The following is a 26,262-nucleotide window of genomic DNA, read 5'->3' on the forward strand; positions in this document are numbered from 1 at the left end:
ATCATAAAGTCCTTGGAATGTGATAAACATTTTTGGCTCTCTGAAGCGGCAAAGTAACACTTCAGACATGTATTTGTTCCTCTGGTCTGGATGTAAGGACTAAAACAGACCAGCAGAAAGCTTCCCGCAGTGGAAATGAAAACAGAAAACATTCTTTCAATTAAAGCCATGGGTGCATAGCAAAGGATAATGTTGCTAAAGACACAAAAAGAAGCAAAATACAACAGCGGAATACCATGTTGATGTGCAGCATTTGCATCAAGATGAGTTTGAAATAAAATTTGAGGAATGGCAAAATCTTCAGGAAATGATGAACTATATCTCTCTACTTCATCACGAATTCCATAACAATATATCCCATCCAAGACAGCAGGTACCATGGGTGTAATGAGAGGAAATGGAGAAAGCAGAGGATATTATCAGAGAAGGGTGCGAAAAAGACTGAAAAAAGCAAAACAGAATGGTACAGCAGCACAAGTGCTGCCTAGGAAGGAAATTCTTCAAGAACCGCCACAGATGGAAATTACTATGATTCTGGAGACAATGAATATGATGCGATTGTAGAAAGTGTCTACAAATAATCTTTCATATTTGTTAGAACCATAACAAAACATTTTCATTTTGATATTTTAATTTTATTTTCTGTTTATCTATAGTTTTTCACCTTCTTATATTAATTTTATTTTAATTACTCACATATTCTTGTTTAATAACGAGCATGTATTGTACTATGTACATCATAGGCATTGTAAACAAAATCTTCTAAATATAGTACAGTAAATAAAAAGTTTTTGCACTTGTAACTGTTTTACTCCAAATAGTTTTAAGATGTAAGCAGTATAAATACTTTTAATACATTATAAAAATAATGCAGAGGCACTACAATCTCTAACTATATCGACAACTACACACGGACTAACTTACCATTAGGAAAAAGTATCCAACGAGTCCATATTAAGTCACATAGTTTATAAATACCCATTTAACTGCGGCAGTCATTTACTGCGAATGCTTTAGCATGCACTAGTACAATTTACGTTCTCAGCTCCCCACTTAATACATTACACAGACTCGCACTTGGTAAAATACAATAACCAATCTGTAGTTATAAGTCAGACCATCCAGTATGGTAGTAGCACGTTTATTAGACGAGTGAGATGTAGAATTTTCTCAAATATATGTATCAGGGACATTTTGTAAAATTGATAGTATGGTTAACAATCTCATTCATCACCCCTGAGCTGTGAGTTGACATACTAAATTGTTATACCATATGTATTTGTTTTACAATTCTGGGTCTCCACAATAAATCGTCTATTCCAACTGTCTTATCGTTGTTCACAGTCACATGCTATTTCCTTGGTGGCCACTTTGTACAAAGAAGTTATGATTTGATGCTATGTATTCCACACATCTCCAGACTATTACAAATATCAGCCAAATTTTGGGTTATTTCCAGATCCACATGGTAATAGCCGTGTATGCAGACTAGCTCCAATATCCTGGAGAATTTACTATCTAGGTAACTGTTAAATACACATTCATCAACATTACATCCTTAATTGTTCTTGGCAATGCACCAATACACACCTGTCCCTCTGTGGCAACAACGAGAAACATGTGCAGCTTACATCTCTGTAAAATGAATGTGTGAAGAAGTATAGACTGAAACCTTGATAACTAAGCTAAGATGTATATACATAGCAGCCGAGTTCTCCTCATGTCACATGCATAAAGAACGTCTCACGATGCGCATGATGTGCACTATTTGTTTGGCCTGTCTGTCTACAAATTACAAAAACGAAATTGTAAATACCTGCCAAAATTCTCACATGAGGACTGTTAGGAGAGACACACACATCATTGAACATAAGATGAAGGTTACTACGTGATAGTCTTATTGGGCGAAGAGTACTTGCTGCATTGTATGGCGTAGTCTTGTAGGTTTGCTCCAAGATATTATCTTGCTCAACGTTGGCGAATGTGATACACGCGTGATGGGGTACTGGAACATTTTGCAGCTGATGTAAGACTACACCTAACGCACTAATATCGCCAAAGCTGGGTACTTTGGATTCTTGGACCCGTGCCGACACCTCGGCCGCCAGAGACACATGACCTCCGATTTTTCTGTCTGGGGCCTCCTCAAAAGTGAAGTACGCATGAGGGTACAGATGAAGACCTGGGGGAGCTAACTGTGAAGTCTTGTCGAGGTTTACGAGATGATCGAGAGATGTTTGAAAGAACTCGCAACTACCTGCAGAGACGAGTACAGCGTTGCCTCCAAATGTGTGGATGACGTGGTGACTACATCCTTTAACAGGTGTGACAGCATGCTGTAACGTGTGGAAGTAGTGTTAAACTAGGGATGTAATCTAACAGTTAACGTTTCAAATATATTTACTGTAACTGTTACAATATATGTAACTTGTATTACTCTGTAAATGAGATTGAAACACGTTTCACATCCTTGCCCGCATCTCGTGGTCGTGCGGTAGCGTTCTCGCTTCCCACGCCCGGGTTCCCGGGTTCGATTCCCGGCGGGGTCAGGGATTTTCTCTGCCTCGTGATGGCTGGGTGTTGTGTGCTGTCCTTAGGTTAGTTAGGTTTAAGTAGTTCTAAGTTCTAGGGGACTGATGACCATAGATGTTAAGTCCCATAGTGGTCAGAGCCATTTGAACCATTTGAACCTTGAGGGCAACCTCACGTAAAATGAGCCGAATGATTGCTAAAACGGAGCACATAAATTCATTCGTGAAGCCTATATTCTGAAATGCATTTTCTCACACACCCTATACCCGTGAACATCTCTGCTCTGGAGATTTATGCAGAAATACTGTATACAATCTAATATTGCCAGGTAGTGCATATTTATTCAAACAGGATAATGTAAAGTAGTTCCATTTGCAAACCTCAAGGTGCCTCAACTGATGTTCCAGAACCACCGTTTGAAAACTTATAGAACGTTCCCACTTTCGTTTTTCTTTTCATGTCTTCGATGTTCCATTTTTAAGCCGCATTCTTGCTTCAACATGTCATGAAATTATTCCTTTGTTGTTTCTCGAGATGTTAGATTTCTTTCTATTTAATTAAATAATATACACTGTTTTTGCTTTTATTAGTTACTAAATAATTTTATTATGTTTCGTCTCACTACAAGCTGGTTTCGGTTTGAAGGCAGCTTGTCGGTGCAGGTAGTGTTGTAATATAAAATTCAATATACAGTATTTCAAAAACAATACACTCAAAGTGAAGGAACATTTCATGCTTGCAAAAGTTTACTTCATTTTTAGCACCTATGATGAGGAAATTTTCCGAACGTCCGTTATTACGAATGATGAAAATGCAGATGATTATTAGAACAATCAAAACATATGAATGGACATGATTGATTTGCTGCTGGACTCTGTACCTCCTGCCACACATCAGAGGTTTGCCCAATTATAGATACTTGTATTGTACATTACGCAGCTCTCCAATTAGTTACTTCACCATATCCGGCAGTTTAGATATATCTTCTGTTTGGCTCCATTAGTACATTAACTGCAATGTTGATTACATATAAAATTATGAACTGTTGCTTTCTCGTTCGGCAGAAGATAAGAAGATGCAGAAACTTTAACATCCATGTGAAAAGTATGAAAGAGAATCGGCATCTAAACGTATTTCACTCCACAAAATACAATAAAAGGAAAATTTGGTAGTAGCTATAAAGCCACGCACGGATATAAGGCAGGCATCATGAGGGTTTGACACGCCCCCTCCACCCTCCAAAAAATATTTTAGTATAAGTGTTCCTACGAGTACAGTTGTCAATTACCATATATGTCAGCTAAATATCGGAGAATAAAACAGTATCAAAACCAAGCATCTTAAAAGCGACTTTCAAGTGTATGTGTCTGTCTGTGTGTGTGTGTGTGTGTGTGTGTGTGTGTGTGTGTGTGTGTGTGTGGTATGTTGTAGGATAGAATACAGCAGGATAGGAAATCAGCACAGATAACTGCTATGTTTAACTCTCAAGCGAAGATAGTGTTTCTGGATACAGTGTGTAACAATCACCCATGGATAGTGAAAATATGCATTAATAACAAGAATACCATGCAGTGAGCGAGTCACATCTCACGTAAGAAATTCGCTGAAGTATCGTTATTCGTGGTTTGGCATGTTTTACGCAAAGTATGTCATCAGACGTTTCCATTGAATCTATGACGTCAGAATCGAAGATGGTGATGCAAGATGGCTGACCTCGAATACTGGTTCTATGACGTTGGAATCCAAGACTTGGAATACTGGGACAGTCTCTCTGATGCTAGAATAGAAGATGGCGACATTGCGGTCAAGGTCATACTGACACAGCTTCTGATGTCGGAATCCAAGACTTATTATTTTGGCACTGGCTCTATGGTGTCACAATCCAGCTGAGATGGTCGGGCTATTGGTAGCAGTGTAGAATTCTGGCATACTGTCCCCTCAGAGGTATGTGGTCACTAGATACAGCACCTCCTAAGTTTGTATCTCTACATTTTATTTCTTAAACAGACATTCGGGAGGGAAACGCCACTCGGCCATATGCCGGGTCTCTTCCCTCACCCCGAATTCACTTATGCTATGCTTCATCAACCCCCCACACCCCCTATGAGATTTCAGTTTAAACAATTTACCTCTCCACACCAGCTACCAAAAGTTCAAATTGTGAGAAAATCAGCTTACCTCAAGTTTAAACCGAGGGCAAGTCTGCTGGTTGTCATACTTTAAACATGAATAGCCCACTATTGCAGTCTGTATAGTTGTGAAACATTCGTTACCGTCGAGTGTAGTTGGGGGAAAGGGATATTTAAACACCGTTATATTACAGGGTGCCGAATGTCAGTCGCACAATGACGCTGAATCACGTCACATACGCCACACTAAGGCCCACGAGAAACAAGCAGTGGCATGGACATTACCTTCTGTGACATTGAAGGTCTTGCCAGCAGCCATCACTGGCGGGGATCAAATAAGTATTTCAGAAGAGTATGCTAATTCTTGACTAAGGATTTAAATGCATGTAAGCTCACGATAGCACACAAAGAATTTAAGACCCTTAGTTGGTATCTTTTAAATCACACGATCATTTTCCCTAGACCCTGAATGAAACCAAGCGTTTGCAAAGTGTGGCGAACAAGCCAACTAGTGTGACGTCACAAGTTCGTTGTGGGGCCCTATCTCTCATGGATCCCACACGACACCTCCCAGCGTGTGCCTTGTTGGAGGATATCAGTTTGTCCAATAAAACAAAACTAAACTAAACTCCGCCCAAACATACATGATGACCCAACGGTACCGTCCGGCCGCCGTATCATCCTCAGCCCTCATGTGTCACTGGATGTGGGTATGGAGGGGCATGTGGTCAGCAACCGCTCTTCCGGCCATATGTTAGTTTACGATACGGCAGCCCCTACTTCTCAATCAACTAGCTCTTCACTTAGCCTCACAAGGGCTGAGTGCACCCCACTTGCCAATCACAAGGGCTGAGTGCAACCCGCTTGCCAACAGTGCTCAGCAGACTGGATGGTAACGCATCCAAGTACCAGCCCAGCCCGAAAGTGTTTAACTTCGGTGATACAAAGTGCAATGACATAAACATATTAGACAATGACTGTACTAGAACCAGGCATAACATCTAAGACCAACCGTCATTATGTTGTAGAATAGAGTAAACCAGGAACGTCTACCTCCCCCCCCCCTCCCAAAAAAAAAAAAAAAAAACACTGCATGTTGTCATCGCGAGACAGTGCACACTGAATTTAACACCAACCAGAAGCCAGAAACGCAAACTTAGTCCCAACAAATACACATCCATTCTCCCATTGCCCCATACGCAGGGACACGGACTGGCAAAGATCAAAAGTACGTTCACCAGAAACTGCACATCTCACCTCCCATTTCTGCTGAACTGTGTGGGTTCTTATACAGGAGAAAGTGCTGTAACGGCTACACAGCAGCGGCGAACTGCTTCCCAACTTGTAGAAGCACAGTGGGGTCTTCTCATAATCCTGAAGACACGTCGGAGAATACCGTTACACAGTCAACATCACACAAGAGCATATGGTACACGTTCTAGTTCTTAGTGGGAAAAAAAACTAACAACACAGTGGAGTCACAAAGAGCACCTTAATAATGTATTCCTTTCGTCATGGAATTTTATAAATTTATCTGTATACCGCAACCACCTAGACTGGAGTCAGGCCATAAATCAGGCACAAACTAGAAACTAGAGAGCAGTTTTCTGTGTTGAGAGGAATCCAATGTAACTGCAGTGAGACTTGTCTCCAGCATACATATCTTATTAACGCTATTTATTGCACACAAACCTTCCATTGCCATATCCATGCGAACTACTTTCACGTTTTTTGTTCGAGGACAATGATATTGTTGGCGCAAATTATAGGTGTAGGAGCATTTGAAGGAACTGTAGTAAACCAAGTACAAAATTTATGACAATGGCTGCAACATGAATCCATAGGAAAGTGTGAGAGACATGCTCCAGGAATTTCGACGGATTTTCATGGAGAAACGAATATGAAATTCTCGTAAGACCGCTTTGGGTAAAGGGATGTGAACATCAAGAATGGAAGAAAGAAACCACAAGCAGGAGTGGCTTAAACAATGCAAAATTAAATGGTCTTACATAGTATAGTACATACAGTTAGCTTTACTACAAATTTACACAATTTTATTGTGGTTCCTCTGTAATTGCGGTGCTATTGTACAGTACTACATAGAGAACTCTCAAAACTATTATCAGTATGATATACAGAACGTAAAATACCGTCTGAGGCCTGCGATCATTTTTATGTTAATAATCGGCAACCAATGCTGTACAATTGCAATAAAGTAATGAGATGTTCAATTGGCTCTTTTATTAGAACATGTTACGCGTTCCGGGATCACACCCATCTTCAGACATCACAAAATTTTAAGTCCTTCCTAACCAACTAGGCGTACAGCCTTAACAACTCAAAGAAAGTGTCCAATAACATATGAGATGTTGAATGACGTGAATTTTTATTTTTTTATTTTATGTAATTTAAATATCCATGAATTGCCCAGAGACTGCAGTGCTAACAATCTCATGATTATTTTGATGTAGGATACGATCACAACCTTCATGTAGTTATTAAGGACGTTAATCTCTGCTGTTCTGGTGTCAAAAGCTTCCGTTTATTATGATTTAATTTTCGAATATTCCTCATTATGACACAGTCACGTCGATTAAATATTTGGACGTAACATTGCAGAGCGATATGAAGTGGGACAAGCATGTAATGGCAATTGTGGAGAAGGCGGATAGTCGTCTTCGGCTCATTGGTAGAATTTTGGGAAGATGTGGTTCATCTGTAAAGGAGACCGCATATAAAACATTAATACGACCTATTCTTGAGTACTGCTCGAGCGTTTGGGATCCCTATCAAGTCGGATTGAGGGAGGACATAGAAGCAATTCAGAGGCGGGCTGCTAGATTTGTTACTGGTAGGTTTGATCATCACGCGAGTGTTACGGAAATGCTTCAGGAACTCGGGTGGGAGTCTCTAGAGGAAAGGAGGCGTTCCTTTCGTGAATCGCTACTGAGGAAATTTAGAGAACCAGCATTTGAGGCTGACTGCAGTACAATTTTACTGCCGCCAACTTACATTTCGCGGAAAGACCACAAAGATAAAATAAGAGAGATTAGGGCTTGTACAGAGGCATATAGGCAGTCATTTTTCCCTCTTTCTGTTTGGGAGTGGAACAGGGAGAGAAGATGCTAGTTGTGGTACGAGGTACCCTCCGCCATGCACCGTATGGTGCATTGCGGAGTATGTATGTAGATGTAGATTATGAAGCAAAAATCACAAACAAAAATGTGCACCCATGAAAAAATACACTCGCATTGATTTGATAGCTGTAAGCAGTAAGTACCATGTTTATTGTTAGGAGAACTAAACATATAGGAAATTGTTCACTCTTTTCCCTCAATAACGTTGTAAATATCTTGTACTAATGCCATGAATTTTCATGGAATATTACATACTTTTATTATGTTTCATATCACACACAAACTGAAATAATTATCAAATAAATTTTTAGTATCAACAGAAAATGGAAGAAAACTGCAGGAGGAGTCTGCGATACAAAGGATGAACCTAAAAGTTGATTTATAAGATTAAATCAGAATGAGATATAATTCCAATTTTTATTTAAAAATTTTTATTTTGGGTAGTAATTATACAAATAAGTAACATATAATAGTAAGAATCTTAACAAAAATCGTGGAGAAAAGTAGTTGTTCAATTGTAAATAACAGCGATCATAAGAGGTGAGTACAGAAGATAAGGTGGTGTGTGTCTTGATAGGTAACAAAACTGAAAATTTGGAGTAAGGATAGTAATGTGAAAAAAAATGCTATGTCTATAGTATAGCTAGAGAAATGGGGAAGCAAACTAATGTCTGCAGTTGACGTTTTTGCATTCAACCATAGTAGTAATGTACACATAAGCTTCACAATAATACGTCCTAACGCTACAGCAATACCAAAAGGCCTGCACACGTCTTTCTGTGAGGCGGCATCCATAGTTGTACAAACACCATTGCTACTGCTATAACTAATCCGTCATCAGTCATGGTAATGGAGGTAACCCCATGCCCTGGGCTGATGGGAAGTTGGTCAGCACCTGACGGTAGATGCCGCTGTCCAGTCGTACGCTGCTGCCCTGTGTGGTCAGTCAATGTCCAGCTTTTTGAAGGACCCCTCCACGCCGTACAGGGTCTCCGGGGTGCCGGCTTTCGGCTTCCCCTGTCGCCGGGACTCGTCCACACGCCGCTTCTCCTCCTCCACCAGGAAGTCACGGTTTGCCTTCACCACTTCCATCGTCTTCTCTGGAAGCAGACAGGATGCAATAATCAGTGCAATTTCAGGGATTCAGCTTCTGCAAACAGCCTATGATATAACGCTCACACGTTTTAGGATCCATCAATAGGCAGTTTTGCTCAGGTCTGTTATACATTTTACAAATAAATAATTATTGGGCAACGAAACCGGGACCTAAAACCAAACGATAATGAAATCAGTGCAGTATTTACAACTGTGTGCGACTAATGTGGTGTATTTGCCTTAACGTCAGCATGTCACATTTTGAGACATCTGTCCCTCCTTACCCTCCTTACCCCCATCAGTCATTAGCTGGGGTAGTCTATGTGAACATTTCTATCTTACAACTTACCGTGTCATAGTATCTGACTTTTGACCAATGATGACTGGATTTATATTATCTGTTGTCACGGATATTATTATTATTGTTATCATTAGTGGTATTAGTACTAGTACACTACTGGCCATTAAAATTGCTACACCAAGAAGAAATGCACGTGATGAACGGGTATTCAGTGGACAAAGATATTGAAACTGACATGTGATTACATTTTCACGCAATTTGGGTGCATAGATCCTGAGAAATCAGTACTCAGAACAACCACCTCTGGCCGTAAAACGGCCTTGATACGACTGGGCATTGAGTCAACCAGAGCTTCGATGGCGTGTACAGGTACACTTGCCCATGCAGCTTCAACACGATACCACAGTTCATCAAGAGTAGTGACTGGCATATTGTGACGAGCCAGTTGCTCGGCCACCATTGACCAGACGTTTTCAGTTGGTGAGAGATCTGGAGAATGTGCTGGCCAGGGCAGCAGTCGAACAATTTCTGAATCCAGAAAGACCCGTACAGGACCTGCAACATGCGGTCGTGTATTATCCTGCTGAAATATAGAGTTTCGCAGGTATCGAATGAAGGGTAGAGCCACGGGTCGTAACACATCTTAAATGTAACGTCCACTGTTCAAAGTGCCGTCAATGCGAAGAAGAGGTGACCGAGACGTGTAACCAAATCCACCCCATACCATCAGGCCGGGTGATATGCCAGTACGGCGATGACGAATACACGCTTCCAATGTGCGTTCACATCGATGTCGCCAAACATGGATGCGACCATCATGATGCTGTAAATAGAACCTGGATTCATCCGAAGAAATGACGTTTTGCCATTCGTGCACCCAGGTTCGTCGTCGAGTACACCACAGCAAGTGCTCCTGTCTGTGATGCAGCGTCAAGGGTAACCGCAGCTATGGCCTCCGAGCTGATAGTCCATGCTGCTGCAAACATCGTCGAACTGTTCGTGCAGTTGGTTGTTGTCTTGCAAGCGTCCCCATCTGTTGATTCAGGGATCGAGACGTGGCTGTACGATCCGTTACAGGCCATGCGGATAAGATACCTGTCATCTCGACTGCTAGTGATACGAGGCCGTTGGAATCCAGCACGGCGTTCCGTATTACCCTCCTGAACCCACCGATTCCATATTCTGCTAACAGTCATTGGATCTCGACCAACGCGAGCAGCAGTGTAGCGATACGATAAACCGCAATCGCGAAAGGCTACAATCCGACCTTTATGAAAGTCGGAAACGTGATGGTTCGCATTTCTCCTCCTTACACGAGGCATCACAAGAACGTTTGATCAGGCAACGCCGGTCAACTGCTGTTTGTGTATGAGAAATCGGTTGGAAACTTTCCTGATGTCAGCACGTTGTAGGTGTCGCCACCGGTGCCAACCTTGTCTGAATGCTCTGAAAAGCTATTGCATGTCACAGCATCTTTTTCGTGTCGGTTAAATTTGGCGTCTGTAGCACGTCATTTTCGTGGTGTAGCAATTTTAATGGCTAGTAGTATAGGTTTAGCATGGAATGTCCGTGGGAGAAGTTGGTACCACTGCCGTGTAGCGGAAGCCAGCGGAAGGAACGACCATTCTCAACAAGCAGTAGCTCGTCGATTACTGTTGTGGTGACTGTTAGAATTGGGCTCTCATTCCAACTTCCGCCGACACGCGCGCTGTAAAAAAAAATGGTTCAAATGGCTCTGAGCACTATGGGACTCAACTGCTGAGGTCATTAGTCCCCTAGAACTTAGAACTAGTTAAACCTAACTAACCTAAGGACATCACAAACATCCATGCCCAAGGCAGGATTCGAACCTGCGACCGTAGCGGTCTTGCGGTTCCAGACTGCAGCGCCTTTAACCGCACGGCCGCTTCGGCCGGCTCGCGCGCTGTAATTCGTTATCTAAATGCTCAGGGCATGAACTCCGTTGTGACTCATCGCGAAATTGTTTAAGTTTATCTAGAGGCAGTAATGTCAAGGCCACATGGGTATGGAATTACAATTTTGGAAGGCCGGAAATTCACGATGAAGACAGAAGTGGAAGGCCGTGAGTTGTGACTGATGATGTGGTGCAGAAAATTGAAAAACATTCTTTCGCCGTTCGACAATTGACGACCTGCATGCAGTTTGTCCAAACAGTTCACGAACTGTTGTGTGCGCAATGGGTACCCAAGATGCTTCCCGAAGCACCCAAAATGAATAGTGTCAGTGCCGCTCACGAATTTCTTGACCGTTTTGAGCATGAAGGGGAGGCTTTTCTCGGCTCTATAGTGACAGGAGATGGAACTTGGGCTTATCACCGTACTCTAGAGAGCAAACGACAACCCTGCGGTGGTTCCATATTCATTCTCCTTCAACCAAAAAATTCAAAAATGAGCAAACAGCGAGGAAATCGTGGTGTCAGAGTTTTGGGACAGAAAAGGGGGTCTTCTCGTTGTTTTTTTGCAGAGAGGTGAAACAATAATTGCTGCAAGATATTGTGACAATGAAGAAACTTCGCAGTGCCACAAAAAAACAAACGTCGCAGGATGATGACAAAGGGAGTCTGTGTCCTTCATGACAACGCACGTCCGCACACCACTTATGCCACATGAGAGTTGTTGACTTCGTGTCGTTGGGATGTTTTAAGCCACACCTATCACAGCCCTGATCTCGCATCTAGTGACTATCATCTGTTCACTAAATCAAAGGAACACCTTCGGGAAAAACACTTTTCCGACGACGACGAGGTGAAAATCGAAGTGAAGAACTGGCCGAAATAGGCGAAGGGAGACGTCTCTGACACAGGAACAAAAAAATCCTTCCCCCGGATGACAAAAAGTATTGGAGTAAATGGTGATTATGTGGAAAAATAATGCAAGACCTACATCTATCCAAGCATGCTTCATGTTCTACATAACAGTAGTTCACATACAAATATTGCAAGTCTTACATCTAATATAAAATTCAGTGCTTAGAAGTGGTTGTTATCTGATATAATGTGTAATATCTGCTGTAGAAAATAATACAGTTTATATTCATTTACGAGAAGTAAAACGATAAGAAAACCAAATTACGGGCAGTTGGATTACAACTTTTGGCATTTGTAGCAATACAAACGTATGGCAAAAGTGTTTGGATACCTCCTAAAATGGGGTCGGACCACGTTTTGCCTGGTGTAGCGAAGCAACTCGACGTGGTTGGACTCAATAAGTCATTGTAAGTTGGCTGCAAAAATACACAGCCATGGTCCCTCTATATATATATATATATATATATATATATATATATATATATATATATATATATATATATATATTTTTGTCATCAGTCTACTGACTGGTTTGATGCGGCCCGCCAAGAATTCCTTTCCTTCATCTCAGAGTAGCACTTGCAACCTTGACGTATTCCAATCTCTGTCTTCCTCTACAGTTTTTGCCCTCTACAGCTCCCTCTAGTACCATGGAAGTCATTCCCTCATGACTTAGCAGATGTCCTATCATCCTGTCCCTTCTCCTTATCAGTGTTTTCCACATATTTCTTTCCTCTCCGATTCTGCATAGAACCTCCTCATTCCTTACCTTATCAGTCCACCTAATTTTCAACATTCGTCTATAGCACCACATCTGAAATGCTTCGATTCTCTTCTGTTCCGGTTTTCCCACAGTCCATGTTTCACTACCACACAATGCTGTACTCCAGACGTACATCCTCAGAAATTTCTACCTCAAATTAAGGCCGGTATTTGATATTAGTAGACTTCCCTTGGCCAGAAATGCCTTTTTTTGCCATAGCGAGTCTGCTTTTGATGTCCTCCTTGCTCCGTCCGTCATTGGTTATTTTACTGCCTAGGTAACAGAATTCTTTAACTTCATTGACTTCGTGACCATCAATCCTGATGTTAAGTTTCTCGCTGTTCTCATTTCTACTACTTCTCATTACCTTCGTCTTTCTCCGATTTACTCTCAAACCATACTGTGTACTCATTAGACTGTTCATTCCGTTCAGCAGATCATTTATTTCTTCTTCACTTTCACTCAGGATAGCAATGTCATCAGCGAATCGTATCATTGATATCCTTTCACCTTGTATTTTAATTCCACTCCTGAACCTTTCTTTTATTTCCATCATTGCTTCCTCGATGTACAGATTGAAGAGTAGGGGCGAAAGGCTACAGCCTTGTCTTACACCCTCCTTAATACGAGCACTTCGTTCTTGATCGTCCACTCTTATTATTCCCTCTTGGTTGTTGTACATATTGTATATGACCCGTCTCTCCCTATAGCTTACCCCTACTTTTTTCAGAATCTCGAACAGCTTGCACCATTTTATATTGTCGAACGCTTTCTCCAGGTCGACAAATCCTATGAAAGTGTCTTGATTTTTCTTTAGCCTTGCTTCCATAATTAGGCGTAACGTCAGAATTGCCCGTCTCGTCCCTTTACATTTTCTAAAGCCAAACTGATCGTCACCTAGGGCACTCTCAATTTTCTTTTCCATTCTTCTGTATATTATTCTTGTAAGCAGCTTCGATGCATGAGCTGTTAAGCTGATTGTGCGATAATTCTCGCACTTGTCAGCTCTTGCCGTCTTCGGAATTGTGTGGATGATGCTTTTCCGAAAGTCAGATGGTATGTCGCCAGAGTCATATATTCTACACACCAACGTGAACAGTCGTTTTGTTTCCACTTCCCCCAATGATATTAGAAATTCTGATGGAATGTTTTCTATCCCTTCTGCCTTATTTGACCGTAAGTCTTCCAAAGCTCTTTTAAATTACGATTCTAATACTGGATCCCCTATCTCTTCTAAATCGACTCCTTTCTATCACATCAGACAAATCTTCACCCTCATAGAGGCTTTCAATGTATTCTTTCCACCTATCTGCTCTCTCCTCTACATTTAACAGTGGAATTCCCGCTGCACTCCTAATGTTACCACCGTTGCTTTTAATGTCACCAAAGGTTGTTTTGACATTCCTGTATGCTGAGTCTGTCCTTCCGACAATCATATCTTTTTCGATGTCTTCCCTCTATAGCCGAACATAATTGCGAAACTGTTGCCGGTGCAGGATTTGTGCACGGACTGACTAAATTTCGATGGGACTCATTCGGGCAATCTCGGTTGCCAAATCATTATCTGGAACTGTCCAGAATGTTCTTTAAAACAATCGCGAAAAATTATGGCCAGTGACGTGGCGCATTGTTCTTTGGGAACATTTATTCCTGAAAATGGTCTCCAAGTAGCCGAACATAATCAGAGGAGCCAGACCATCCGATATAAACACAGACCATACCATTATGGATCCACCGCCATCATTTCGCCTTGTTGACAACCTGGATCCATGGCTTCGTGGGGTCTGCGCCACACTCGAACCTACCATCGGTTGTTATGAACCACACTCATGATCATAAATTAAGGATAATGCTGATCCATGGGGAAACAACGCTCTGGTCGGCGGTTTGCGGGTTTAAATCACCTCGGGGTATGACCATGCGGTGCATTTGAACTGCGGTCGTCGCACGGTGGCGCTGGCAGCAGTCCACATACGCAGAGGTGTGTTGGTGCATGTCAGAGTACGGTGCAGCTAGTAAGTGTGCAGACGTTTTCAGACGTGCTAATGGTGACTGTGTATTGAAAATGGCGCAGAGAACACATATTGATGACGTTATGATGGGTAGAATACTAGGGCGACTGGAGGCTGGTCAAACACAGCAGCTCGTAGCTCGGGCCCTCCATGTGCTACAAAGTGTGATGCGCAACAGCACGGGACGTTCACAGTGTACAACACCACAAGAAGACCGATATATGACCATCAGTGCCCGCAGACGGCCATGGAGTACTGCAGGTAGCCTTGCTCAGGACCTTACCGCAGCCACTGGAACAGTTGTCTCCAGACACACAGTCTACAGACGACTGAACAGACATGGTTTATTCGCCTGGAGACCTGCAAGATGCATTCCACTGACCTCTGATCACAGGAGAGCCCGTAACGCCTGGTGTCAAGAATGTACATGGTCATTGGAACAGTGGTCCCAGGTTGTGTTCACGGACGAGTGCAGCTATATTCTGAACAGTGATTCCCGCCGTCTTTTCATCTGGCGTGAACCAGGAACCAGATACCAACCCCTTAATGTCCATAAAACGGGCCTGTATGGAGGCTGTGGTTTGATGGTGTGGGTTGGGATTATGATTGGTGCACGTACACCCCTGCATGTCTTTGACAGAGGAACTGTAACAGGTCAGATGTATCGCGGCGTCATCTTGCACCAGTGTGTCTGCTTTTTCAGGGGTGCAGTGGGCCCCAGTTTCCTCCTGATGGATGATAACGCAAGGCCCAACCGAGCTGCCGTCGTGAAGGAGTACCTTGAAACAGAAGATACCAGGCGAATGGCGTTGTCTGCCTGTTCTCCAGACCTAAACCCCATGGAGCACGTCTGGAATACTCTAGGTCGACATACCGCTGCACGTCTTCAAACCTCTAGGACACTTCAGGAGCTCCGACAGGCATTGGTGTAAGAATGGGAGGCTATACCCAAGCAGTTGTTTCCCCACCTGATCCAGAGTATGCCAACGCGTTTTGTGGTCTGTGTACGTGTGCATATCTCATATTGATGTTGGGGTGCATGCGCAGGAAACAGTGGGGTTTTGTAGCACATGTGTTTCGGAACAGTTTTCTCAACGTATCACCAATACCGAGGACTTACAGATCTGGGTCGTGTGTGTTCCCTATCTGACTATCCTATTAGCGCCAGTTTTGTGTAGTGCCACGTTGTTTGGCACCACGCTCTGCAATTATCCTTAAATTATGAGCATGAGTGTAAAATCTGGAGTCATGTGACCAGGCCACTGTTTTCCTGTCGTCTAGGGTCCCATCTACAAAGTCACGAGCCCAGGAGAGGCGCTGCAGGCGGTGTCGTGTTGTTAGCAAAAGGCACTCGCGTTGGTCGTCTGTGGCATAGGCCATTAACGTCAAATTTCGCTGCACTCTCCTAACGGATACGTCCATCGCATGTACCACATTGATGTCTGCGGTTATTTCACGCAGTGCTGCTTGTCTGTTAGCACTGACAACTCTACACAAACGGTCGTAAGTGTAGGCCGTCGTCCACAGCGTTGTCCGTCGTGAGAGGTAATGCCTGAAATGCCTGAAATGTGATATTTTCGGCACGCTCTTGACAATGTAGATCTCGGAATACTGAATTCCCTACTTCCGAAATGAAATGTCCGATGCTCCTAGCTCCAAGTACCTTCCTGTGCTCAAAGTCTGTTAATTCACAATGACGTCGGAAACATTTTCACATGAATCACGTAAGTACAGTTGACAGCTCCGTCGATGCACCACCCTTGCCTTGTGTACGCGGTACTACCGACATCTGCATGTCGCTATCGAATGACTTTTATCACTTCTGTGGGGCGTTGAGGAAAGGACTGAATACGGATAGAAACATGATAGAACATGACCGACCGCAACCAATGAAGGGACGAGGAAGAGGATTTCTGCGAAGAAATGAAAAGACTGTGGAGCTTAAATTGGGCAAACTGTAAGCATTTGTTTTCCGTTTGACACTGAGGACTTGCCGTATATATGTTGACTGCTTAAGGAAACGTTACAGGTTTGACAAAAGGAAATGATTCGGGCTTTTCTTGCAGGCAACACGCTACTGCGTGGTGCGGATAAGGTAGGTAGCTTGCACCAGCGGCAGTCTGCAGCAATCGAAAAGGAGTTGTCGATTATTGTTTGTTTATGAGCATAACAGTTGTTGAAACTTCCTGGCAGATTAAAACTGTGTGCCGGACCGAGACTCGAACTCGGGACCTTTGCCTTTCGCGGGCAAGTGGTCTACCATCTGAGCTGCCCATACACGACTCACAGTTTTACTTCTGCCAGTATCTCGTCTCGTACCTTCCAAACTTTACAGAAGCTCTCCTGCGAAAGCCGGCCGAAGTGGCCGCGCGGTTCTGGCGCTGCAGTCTGGAACCGCGAGACCGCTACGGTCGCAGGTTCGAATCCTGCCTCGGGCATGGATGTGTGTGATGTCCTTAGGTTAGTTAGGTTTAACTAGTTCTAAGTTCTAGGGGACTAATGACCTCAGCAGTTGAGTCCCATAGTGCTCAGAGCCATTTGAACCATTTCTCCTGCGAACCTTGCACAACTAGCACTCCTGAAAGAGAGGATACTGCGGAGACATGGCTTAGCCACATCCTGGGGGACGTTTCCAGGATGATAACAGTGTTTGTTGGTGTCGCCGTCGTCGTAGTCTTAGTCCGAAAACTGGTTTGTTACACCACTCGACACCAGTTCAAAATGGCTCTGAGCACTATGGGGGACTTAACATCTTTGGTCATCAGTCCCCGAGAACTTAGAACTACTTAAACCTAACTAACCTAAGGACATCACACACATCCATGCCCGAGGCAGGATTCGAACCTGCGACCGTAGCGGTTCGACACCAGTGTTTCCTAAGCAAGCCTCTTCATTATTGCACAACTATTGCAGGCCACCCAGATCTGAATAGGCTCACTGTTCTCAAGGTTTGGTCTCCTTGTAGAACTTGTCACACATAACACAGGAAAGCCTCACGTACAGGTTAATCATCTCTAGTCGAACTGCTTGTGAAGTGGCAACAGTGTCTCGAAAGCTGGTTGCAATGTACTTTATTGCAAAGTTGAGTGAAGCTGTGTGTTGGTGAGTCAGTTGTGAGAAGCTCGTATTTTTCAGTTTTTACAGAATTGGAACAGTTTTCATTTCAACAACGAATTGATATTGTGGAGTGTTACACAGACAAGGTCCATCAACGAATGTAAGGAAATGTTTCAATACAAGTACCGTGGTAGGAAACCCCCACGACCAGCACTATTCAAGACGTGTACAACGAATGGATGGCTGTAGGATCCTTTCAGAATGTGCAGAGGAATAGGCGAGCGACAGTGGCGACCCCCGAAGCTATACATAGAATTCGTATGGACATTACGAGAAGTCCCTGCAAGCTGATGAGAAGGTTATCACAGCACGTCGGTATATCTCGTACACTGTGTCATTGTGCACTAAAAGGCGAAATGTGAGTGTCGTGCAAGAGTTGAAATTTGAGGAACAGGAGCATGAGGTCATTATCTTAACTGTGTACTTGGACTCCTAGCTTCACTTCATGTCAGATGAGGCCTGGGTACACGTGTCACATTACATAAACTCTAGATTTTCAGTTACTAGTCGTAGGACAACCCAAACATTCGGCATAAAGAACCTCTCCACTCAAGGAAGGAAGGAGGATTGAGTTTAACGTTCAGTCGACATCGAGGTCATGGGAAACGGAACACGAGCTCGGACTATGTCAATGGTGGGGGAGATAATCGGCCGTGACCTTACGAAGGAACCATCCTGGCATTTGCCCGGAGCGATTTAGCGAAATCGTGGAAGACCTAAATCTGGATGACTGGACGCGGGTTTGAACCGTCGTCCTGAGGAACGAGGCCAGTGTGCTAACCACTTCACCACCTTGCTCGGTCCTCTCCACTGAAAGAATATAGGTGTCTGGAGTCTGTCGTCCAGCATGCGCATTGTTGGCCCTATACTTTTCAGTCATACCTTAAACGATGGCACATATTCAGAGATCTTTGACTCTTGCTGTGCACAGTTAACAATCGCAGGCAAGCGGTAGGCAGTGTTCCAGCAAGATGGAGCAACAGCTCACACATGCAGTATGGCCCACGTCATCAATGTCTTCCCTGAAGACAGACTTGTCAGAGAGGCCTCTGGCCCCAAGATCCCTGGTGTGTGATTTTTATTTATGGGGCGCACTAAAAAGCAAAGTGTATGCTAACAATCCTTACACGATAGACGATGTGAAACGGAACATCACTAGAGAAATTAACAACATCATGCCTGAAGAATTACCCGTGTTGCCGGTAACGCCATCACACGAAGTTGGCGATGCCTGGATGACCATGGCCAGCATTTTCAGCATCTCTTATAAACAGATAACTAAATGTTCTCGGGTTTCTAACCACGTCAATTGCTTAAAACTACACGAGCTTTCGGCCAAGCACTCCTTGGCACATGGCATGACTGCCCCAGTGGGCTGTTGGTGCGCCCTTATATTCGCTAGCTGCCGGCTGTGACGTCACTGGTGCCCGTGACATTGCCATATATGGGCATGTTTTGAGTCGGCGTTCGATGTGCCCTCTTCATAAGGGCGCACCAACAGCCCACTGGCAGTCATACCACTTGACAATGGCCAAGGAGTGCTTGGCCGAAAGCTCGTATACTTTTAAGCAATTGACGTGGTTGGAAACCCGAGAACATTTTATTCAATGTTATCGCCGCGAGACCCTGCATTCATAGATAACTAAATGTTTTTAACGTCACTTTTATCTATTCCTTTTTAGTCAGTTTATTGTTACTTGAATCTTGGGCGTCAGGCGTACCGATTTTAAGTGGGACACCCTGTACAGTTGTTATCTCCCCAACTCGCACAAGCAAATCCCTACATTACGTAGTTGACTACTCCTTGGTCCCCCAAGACGTGATCTCAGCAGACCCGTTCTTTCAGAAGCATTATACGACAAATTTCGTTTTCCCGTAATTAGATTTAGTACCTCATCACTAATTACTAGATCCACACAATCTTCTTGTAGCCTGCTGGAAAGTGTCACGTATTAAACAGGCAGAGAATTACACGAGAAAAACAATGGTGCCTCCTCCGTTTGATATCCCCTTTCCATCCGAAAATGACGAGTCTCATCCAGGGATGAAGACGTCTAAAATGGCTGCCGTGTTGGGAAACAACTTCACAGCTTCTCCCTCTTCCCTTCCCACACTATTTGACTTAAAATTTCTGTTTGTCCAACTGTTTTTGTTTTGGACGAATTGTTCCAGATCCATGCAACAACGCTGAACACATATCTGTTAGTGTTACGTTCTTCTGACTTGCCACTCGTGAATCACTGAAAAGTAATGGAAGGTGTCTATATTGGAGTTTCAGGAAGACAAAAATTGTTCGCAGCCTGTAGAGTTTCATCGTCATCATCTACACACTATTCGATTTTCTGCACACATCAGAAAGTCACTCTGGACAGTCTGAACAGTGTTCAAGCAGGCACACTGTCTTGCGGCAAAGAGTATACTCTGTCAGTCCAAAAAACAGATTTTATTCCGGGCGTATAAGCAACGTCAGCGACTGCAGTGGCAGCTTGAAGTAACGACTGTTAACAACAGATGTGCATTCCACCAGTCAGCTATAAGTCAGTCCACGTTAATTAACGGACGTGAAGCAGTAGTGTATGAAAATTGTTGTGAAAAATCATCACAGGTGATTAAACTTGGTTTTACCAGTACGAATCTACCACAGAGCAACAAAGTCAGAAATTAGCGTGAAGGGTCAGTGTTTCGACGGCATGTCTGACATTCACGTCAATGAGATGTGCGAGTTGAACAAAATCCTAGAGAAGGACATTTCTTACAGTTTCATATGGTTTTATCAACGTTCTGGGTCTTCACAGTTTTCCGTCATGGAGTCCTTGCACAAAAAGTTCTCAGTTCGCCTGCCGCGTCAAATTTGCATAAAATTCCAAGTTTTCTATGATACTCCTCCATCATCGTCGTCAAGGACTAAAACTGACTTTCTTCTTCTTTGTCGTAATTTCATACCCTTGCCCTATGTGGGCTGTATAAAATATCACAGGAGAGTGCTACAAACGTAAAACATGGGGTTAGAATATGTAGTTTACACATGAGAAGGGGAAACAAATTGGAGTTAAAATATACAAAACAGAAGTAGTTTGGCGATACACATTTAATAAAACCCACATATAATTGAAATGACATTCGACGAAGATCTAGCACATAAACACTGGCTGGACGAAGAGAACAATTAAAAACGGCTTTCACAGTACGGGATGACGACACTGAACACACACTGCATTTATGTTAAATACACGGCGAGCACCAAACCAAGACAAAATACCTGGAGTAAAATAGGAAGGACCTGCCAAGGCAGTGGAGGTCAGAGAGGGGGGAGAGAGGAAAGAGAGAAGAAGGTCAGGGGGAAGAGAGGAGGCAGGAAGGGGGGAGCAGGTAGCACACCAAGAGGCAGGAGATGGAGAGGGTGGGGGAGGGGACAGCCCAGGAAGGAGTACAAGGACTGGAGGAAGAGGGAAGTGAGAAGGGCAGGGAGGTAGGAGGGAGAAACCAGCTGGGGAGGAGGGGAAGAAGAGGAAGCCTTAGGGAGGAGGGGAGAGGAAGAGAAGGGTCAGAATTGGTAGGAAGGATAAATATCGGGGCAAAGCATATCATCTGGGATGGGGAGATGCTGCAAGTTTCTTTGGGAGGGCAGATGGAAGGTATGGAGATGGGAGAGGGTGGGATACATTGGTAGAGACCCGCAGCAGGCAGGGAGTGGAGAGGAAAGGAGACACTAGAGAGGGTGATGGGGATCAAGGCGACAGTTTGTGTAGAGAATATGGATGTGTTTAAGGGAAAGGAGGAGATGTGGGAAAAGGATGAAGTCATAGAGGATTCATGGTGGGGGATGGGAGCCGGATATGAAAAGCAGGGGGAGTGCATGGAGTTCAAGAATTTGGTGGGCTTTATAGAATTTAGGAGGTGAGGAGATCCAGGAAACAATGGCGTAACAAAGGATGGATGGGTCGACGATTTTTAGGTATGAAGGGTGGAAGGGCGCAATCCCTGTGTCTGGCCTGGCAGGAGTTTCAGGAGGTGAAGTCTACTGTGGGCTTTGCATTGAATGTTAAGGGAATGGGAAACCTAGGTGATGTGACAGTCAAGGGTGAGGCCAAGGTATTTCAAGCTGGGGGTAAGTTGGATAGGACAGTCATAGATAGTGAGGGACAAATTATGGAGCCGGAAGGAGAGGGTGGTACATCCTATAATGACTGCCTTTGTTTTGGAAGGATTGAGTCAAAGGAGCCACTGATTGCAGCAAGCAATAAACTGGTCTAGGTCAGTTTGGTGGGAGTGCTGGGACCATTGAAGGTTAGGACAGAAGGCAAGGAAGGTAGTGTCATCAGCGTGTTGAAGGAGATGGATGGGTGCAGGTGGTTTGGGCACATCAGCGGTGTCCAGGAGATGTAGGAGAAGAGAAAGGATGGAGCCCTAGGGCACAGCTGCATTAGGGTAGAAGGTACGGACATTGGTATTATCAATGGTGATACAGGAAGGACAGAGGGAGAGGAAGGAGGCAACGTGAACTACCTTTTCTTTATTGTGACTTCATTCCCTGCCCCAAATGGGAATGGGAGGGCTTGCAGCAGAACAATCCGCCGCTCTTCAGTCGAGTGATACATTTATTAAAAAGATGAAAACGATACATATAAAAGGCGATAAAAGGGGAGTTACGAAAATAGTAAGAGGTGCTACTGGGGGTTAAAATATACACATACACGGAGATTTTCATGTGGGACAGTGAAAGAAGGTCCACATAAAGTTAAAAAAACACAGTTGGCAATATGAGTAACATGTAAAATATACCGAAGTCACATGTACAAGTTAAAGGTTGGCCACAGTACTAAAATACTCCAGAACGATGACACTTGAAAACCAGTGCATGAAACAGAGCACCCACCCAAAAGAGTAAAAACTGCCAGGAGGGACCTGCTGAGGGAGGGAAGGCCTGAGAGGAGGGGAAAGAGTGACTGGTGGGGCAGAGGGGGAGGGGGACTGGAGTGGGACAAAAACCAAGGGGGTCAGGGGGTACACCAAGGGCAGAAGACGAGTGGGGTGGGAGATGGAGAGGGATGGCAAGGCAGGAGGGAGCACAGAGATGCAGAAGGGGTGCACTGGAAAGGAGGGGGTGGAGGAGACAGGAAAAACTGCTCGGGAGGAGGGGAGAGGGAGCCCTGAGGAGGGGGAGGGGAAAGGTGGCATTAGAGTTGGTAGGAAGCTCATCCACTGGGAGGGGTAGGCGCTGGAAGTTGTATAGGAAAAGGAAGATGAATAGAGGGCGAGACACCACAGTAAAGGTGCAGCAACAGGCTGGGGGGGTAGAAATGGCAGAAGACAACAGGGAATTGGGGGGGGGTCGAGTCTGAGGATGATGAACAAGGTGTGGATGTCATAACATACCCCAGGTGTGTATAAAATTCCGTGTAGCTGTGGAATGGTTTATATTGGAACAACTAAAAGGAGTGTTAATACCCACCTAACGGAACACACAAGGAACTGTAGATTGGGACAAATTGACAAATCAGCTGTAGCAGAACACGTTTTCAAAGACGGTGATCACGAAATAAAATTGATTGAGACAAACGTGATAGCTAGGACATCACATTATTGTACCCGCATGTATAGAGAATCTATAGAGATCTAAAAGCACGAAATTAATTTTAATAAAATAGAAGAAGGATTAAAAGTAGACAAGATATGGCGGTCGACTCTGTACCAACGAAGTGACTATCGATTACCTATAATCGAGAGAGACGGCACTAGCCAGAGATAGTTTCAAAGTCGAAAGCACGTGATGAGTGGTGGCGCAATCTAAGCGCTCTGTATAAGTGGGACCTGCAGCGCCTAGCAGCCAGTCGCCAACTCACCTCGGAAGATGTTTCCCGCAGTAGGCAACGAAACGTCAGGAATGAGAAACAGTTTTATATGTGGACCACGGCAATTCAGCCCGGAAGTTTTAATTAATGAAGGTGTGGATGTGTTTGAGGAAAGGGGAAGATCTGGGAATGGGATGGTGTCATAGAGGATACATGTGGGGGATGGGAGGCAGATACAGAAGGTGTGGCAGAGTCCTTGGCGTTCAAGGATTTGGAGGGCTTTATAGAATCTGGGCAGGGCAGAAATCTAAGCTACGCTGGCATAACAAAGGATGAGACGAATCAAGGATTAGTAGGTATGCAGGATGATGGAAGGATGCAGTCGCAATGTCTGGCCGGACAGGAGTTTTAGGAGGTGGAGTCTACTGTAGGTTTTGTGTTGAATGTTAAGGAGATGGGAAACCCTGGTGAGGTGATGGTGAAGGGTGAGGTCAAGGTATTTCAAGGTGGGGGTAAGTTGGATAGGGCAGTCGTAGATGGTGAGGTAGAAATCATGGAACCGGAAGGAGGAGGTGGTACAGCCTATAATGATTGCCTGTGCTTTCGTAGGACTGACTCGAAGGAGCCACTAGTTGTACCAAGCAGTGCACTGCTCTAGGTGAGTTTGGAGGGAGCGCGGGGACTGTTGAAGGCTGAGACAGAAGGCAAGGAAGACGGCGTCGTCAGTATAGTGTAGGAGATGGACAGGTGGGGTCGTTTGGGCATATCAGCGGTGTACAGGAGATAAAGGAGATGAGAAAGGGGGTCACATCTGCGGTAGGGTAGAAGGTACTGGAATTGGTATTATGAATGGTGACACAGGAAGGACAGTGGGAGAGGAAGGAGGCAGTGCGAACTGATTGTCGCAAGTTTCCCTCTTTTATAGCCACAGGACTGCATCTGACTGGCTGGGTTACACCGTGATGGTGGGTACGGAGTTTTGCTTGCACTCTCTGTCTAGCGTTGCTTACAGCAGCATCCATTGCATAAGGCGGCTAACTGCGAGAATTAGTCCTTTGTTTCTTTTTTTCTTTTTTTCTTTTTCAACTGCTCGCTTCCATAGACTGCTAAGTGCATAGCTGTTGTCTCCATTGAATTTGTTTTCGCAAAGTCTGAGTTCAACTGCTTCTCTGATCACAAAATCCCAACTGTTCGACGCGTGAGCAGGTATTCTCTTTTGTCTGAACAGGTTGTGCTCTGCCACACTGATTTCTGCAACTGCCTTTATTTAGGATGACACCGATGCTCGACACAGCGACCGGCTACGTCCTTGCAGACTGGCCCACGTAACTCTTGCCCCACTGTAGGGAAGCAGCCTACTCACGCTGTAGTAAATTCACATCAGTTTCCATTGTGTGCCAGCCAGTCTGCTGTAACTAGCTCTGACGTCATAAATGTTGCGCAATACCTTAAAAATCAAGCAAATGATCTAAAACTTTTCTAGCATGTCAGAAATAATACTGAATTAATGTGTGTTAAATATCAGTTCGATAACTTCAGCCATTTTCGAAATTTGGACATTTTTCTAAAAAAATCATTGGCGCAACAGAACAGAGCTAGAGACTTCAAAATTTATATTTAGATTCATCTTTCATAATGATTTAATAAAAACAGTACTTTGGATTTCACAAATTAAGATTTTAGTGGAAATTCATGATTTTCTGGTTTTCATCTCAAAACTGAAGGAAGCAAGATAGATTAAGTAGGCTAATAGATAAGGCTAGGATGTTTAGATTTAAATAGGTTGGAGGTCCGCTATGACTATGAAGATGTGTAAAGTTTCTTTTTAATACCTATAAAATTATAGCGATAGCGGATCTCAAAAGGGCCAGTTCAGAGTTCATCTACTGCGTGCAGTGTAATTTAATTAATTCTCTCGCCCAAAATATTTAACTTAGCCACGTCAAAATTTTATTATCAATACTTACCTGCGTGCTGAATGCACGTTTAAATTAAGAGCTTCATCGGCCATCAGCAAAAGAAGCTATAAATTATTATGTAACTTGAAGTGGTGCGTTACTAGCCCAGCGGCTAGTCAGAAGAGCCGATTTGATCAGGCGTTCCCTTAGCCGTCCGCACCGCGGCTATATATATATATATATAAGAACGCTGCGTGAGGAAGGAAGGCCCCAGTTCTCTCCAGACGCTGAATGACACGCCATCTGTGTCGGGAGTAGTGTCGCATCAGTGTCACTGCTACAAACAGCCTCGGGTGCCGTATTAAGTTACTAGAGATACGCGGAACCATGAAAACATTCCAAGTGAAGTGTTAATTCTGGGATGATTTTCATTATCTAGCTTCAGTTTGCGTATTGTCGTATTTTCAAGTGCCGTCGCGGGACAGACATTCTACCAAATAGCGTGGCGTTTGATGAAATATTTTCATCAAATTATGGCGAGCATTCTTTTAACATTTAATTCGGACATTTATAGTTGCATAAGCGCATTAGACTCTGAACTGATCTGTTAGTTAGGTTGTAGGGATACTTGTGTTTTTTATCAGTGAATTTCGGAATAT

At 43.9% G+C, this 26,262-nt stretch overlaps 1 protein-coding gene across 2 annotated transcripts in view; it reads right to left on the minus strand.

Moving 5' to 3' along the window:
• Positions 1-8,241: 8,241 nt before the first annotated feature.
• Positions 8,242-26,262, minus strand: part of LOC126425068 (retinol-binding protein pinta-like) — a 271,017-nt gene continuing 252,996 nt past the window's right edge. The window contains exon 7 of one of the 2 annotated variants that reach the window (XM_050087979.1): positions 8,242-8,898. In XM_050087979.1, the coding sequence (XP_049943936.1) occupies positions 8,741-8,898 (158 nt within the window). In that variant the 3' untranslated portion in view covers positions 8,242-8,740. The remainder of the gene's footprint in view (positions 8,899-26,262) is intronic. The other variant, XM_050087978.1, reaches the window with a different exon arrangement.

The sequence above is a fragment of the Schistocerca serialis genome, chromosome 10 (genome assembly GCF_023864345.2).
Source record: "Schistocerca serialis cubense isolate TAMUIC-IGC-003099 chromosome 10, iqSchSeri2.2, whole genome shotgun sequence".
In the NCBI taxonomy this organism is placed as follows: domain Eukaryota; kingdom Metazoa; phylum Arthropoda; class Insecta; order Orthoptera; family Acrididae; genus Schistocerca; species Schistocerca serialis.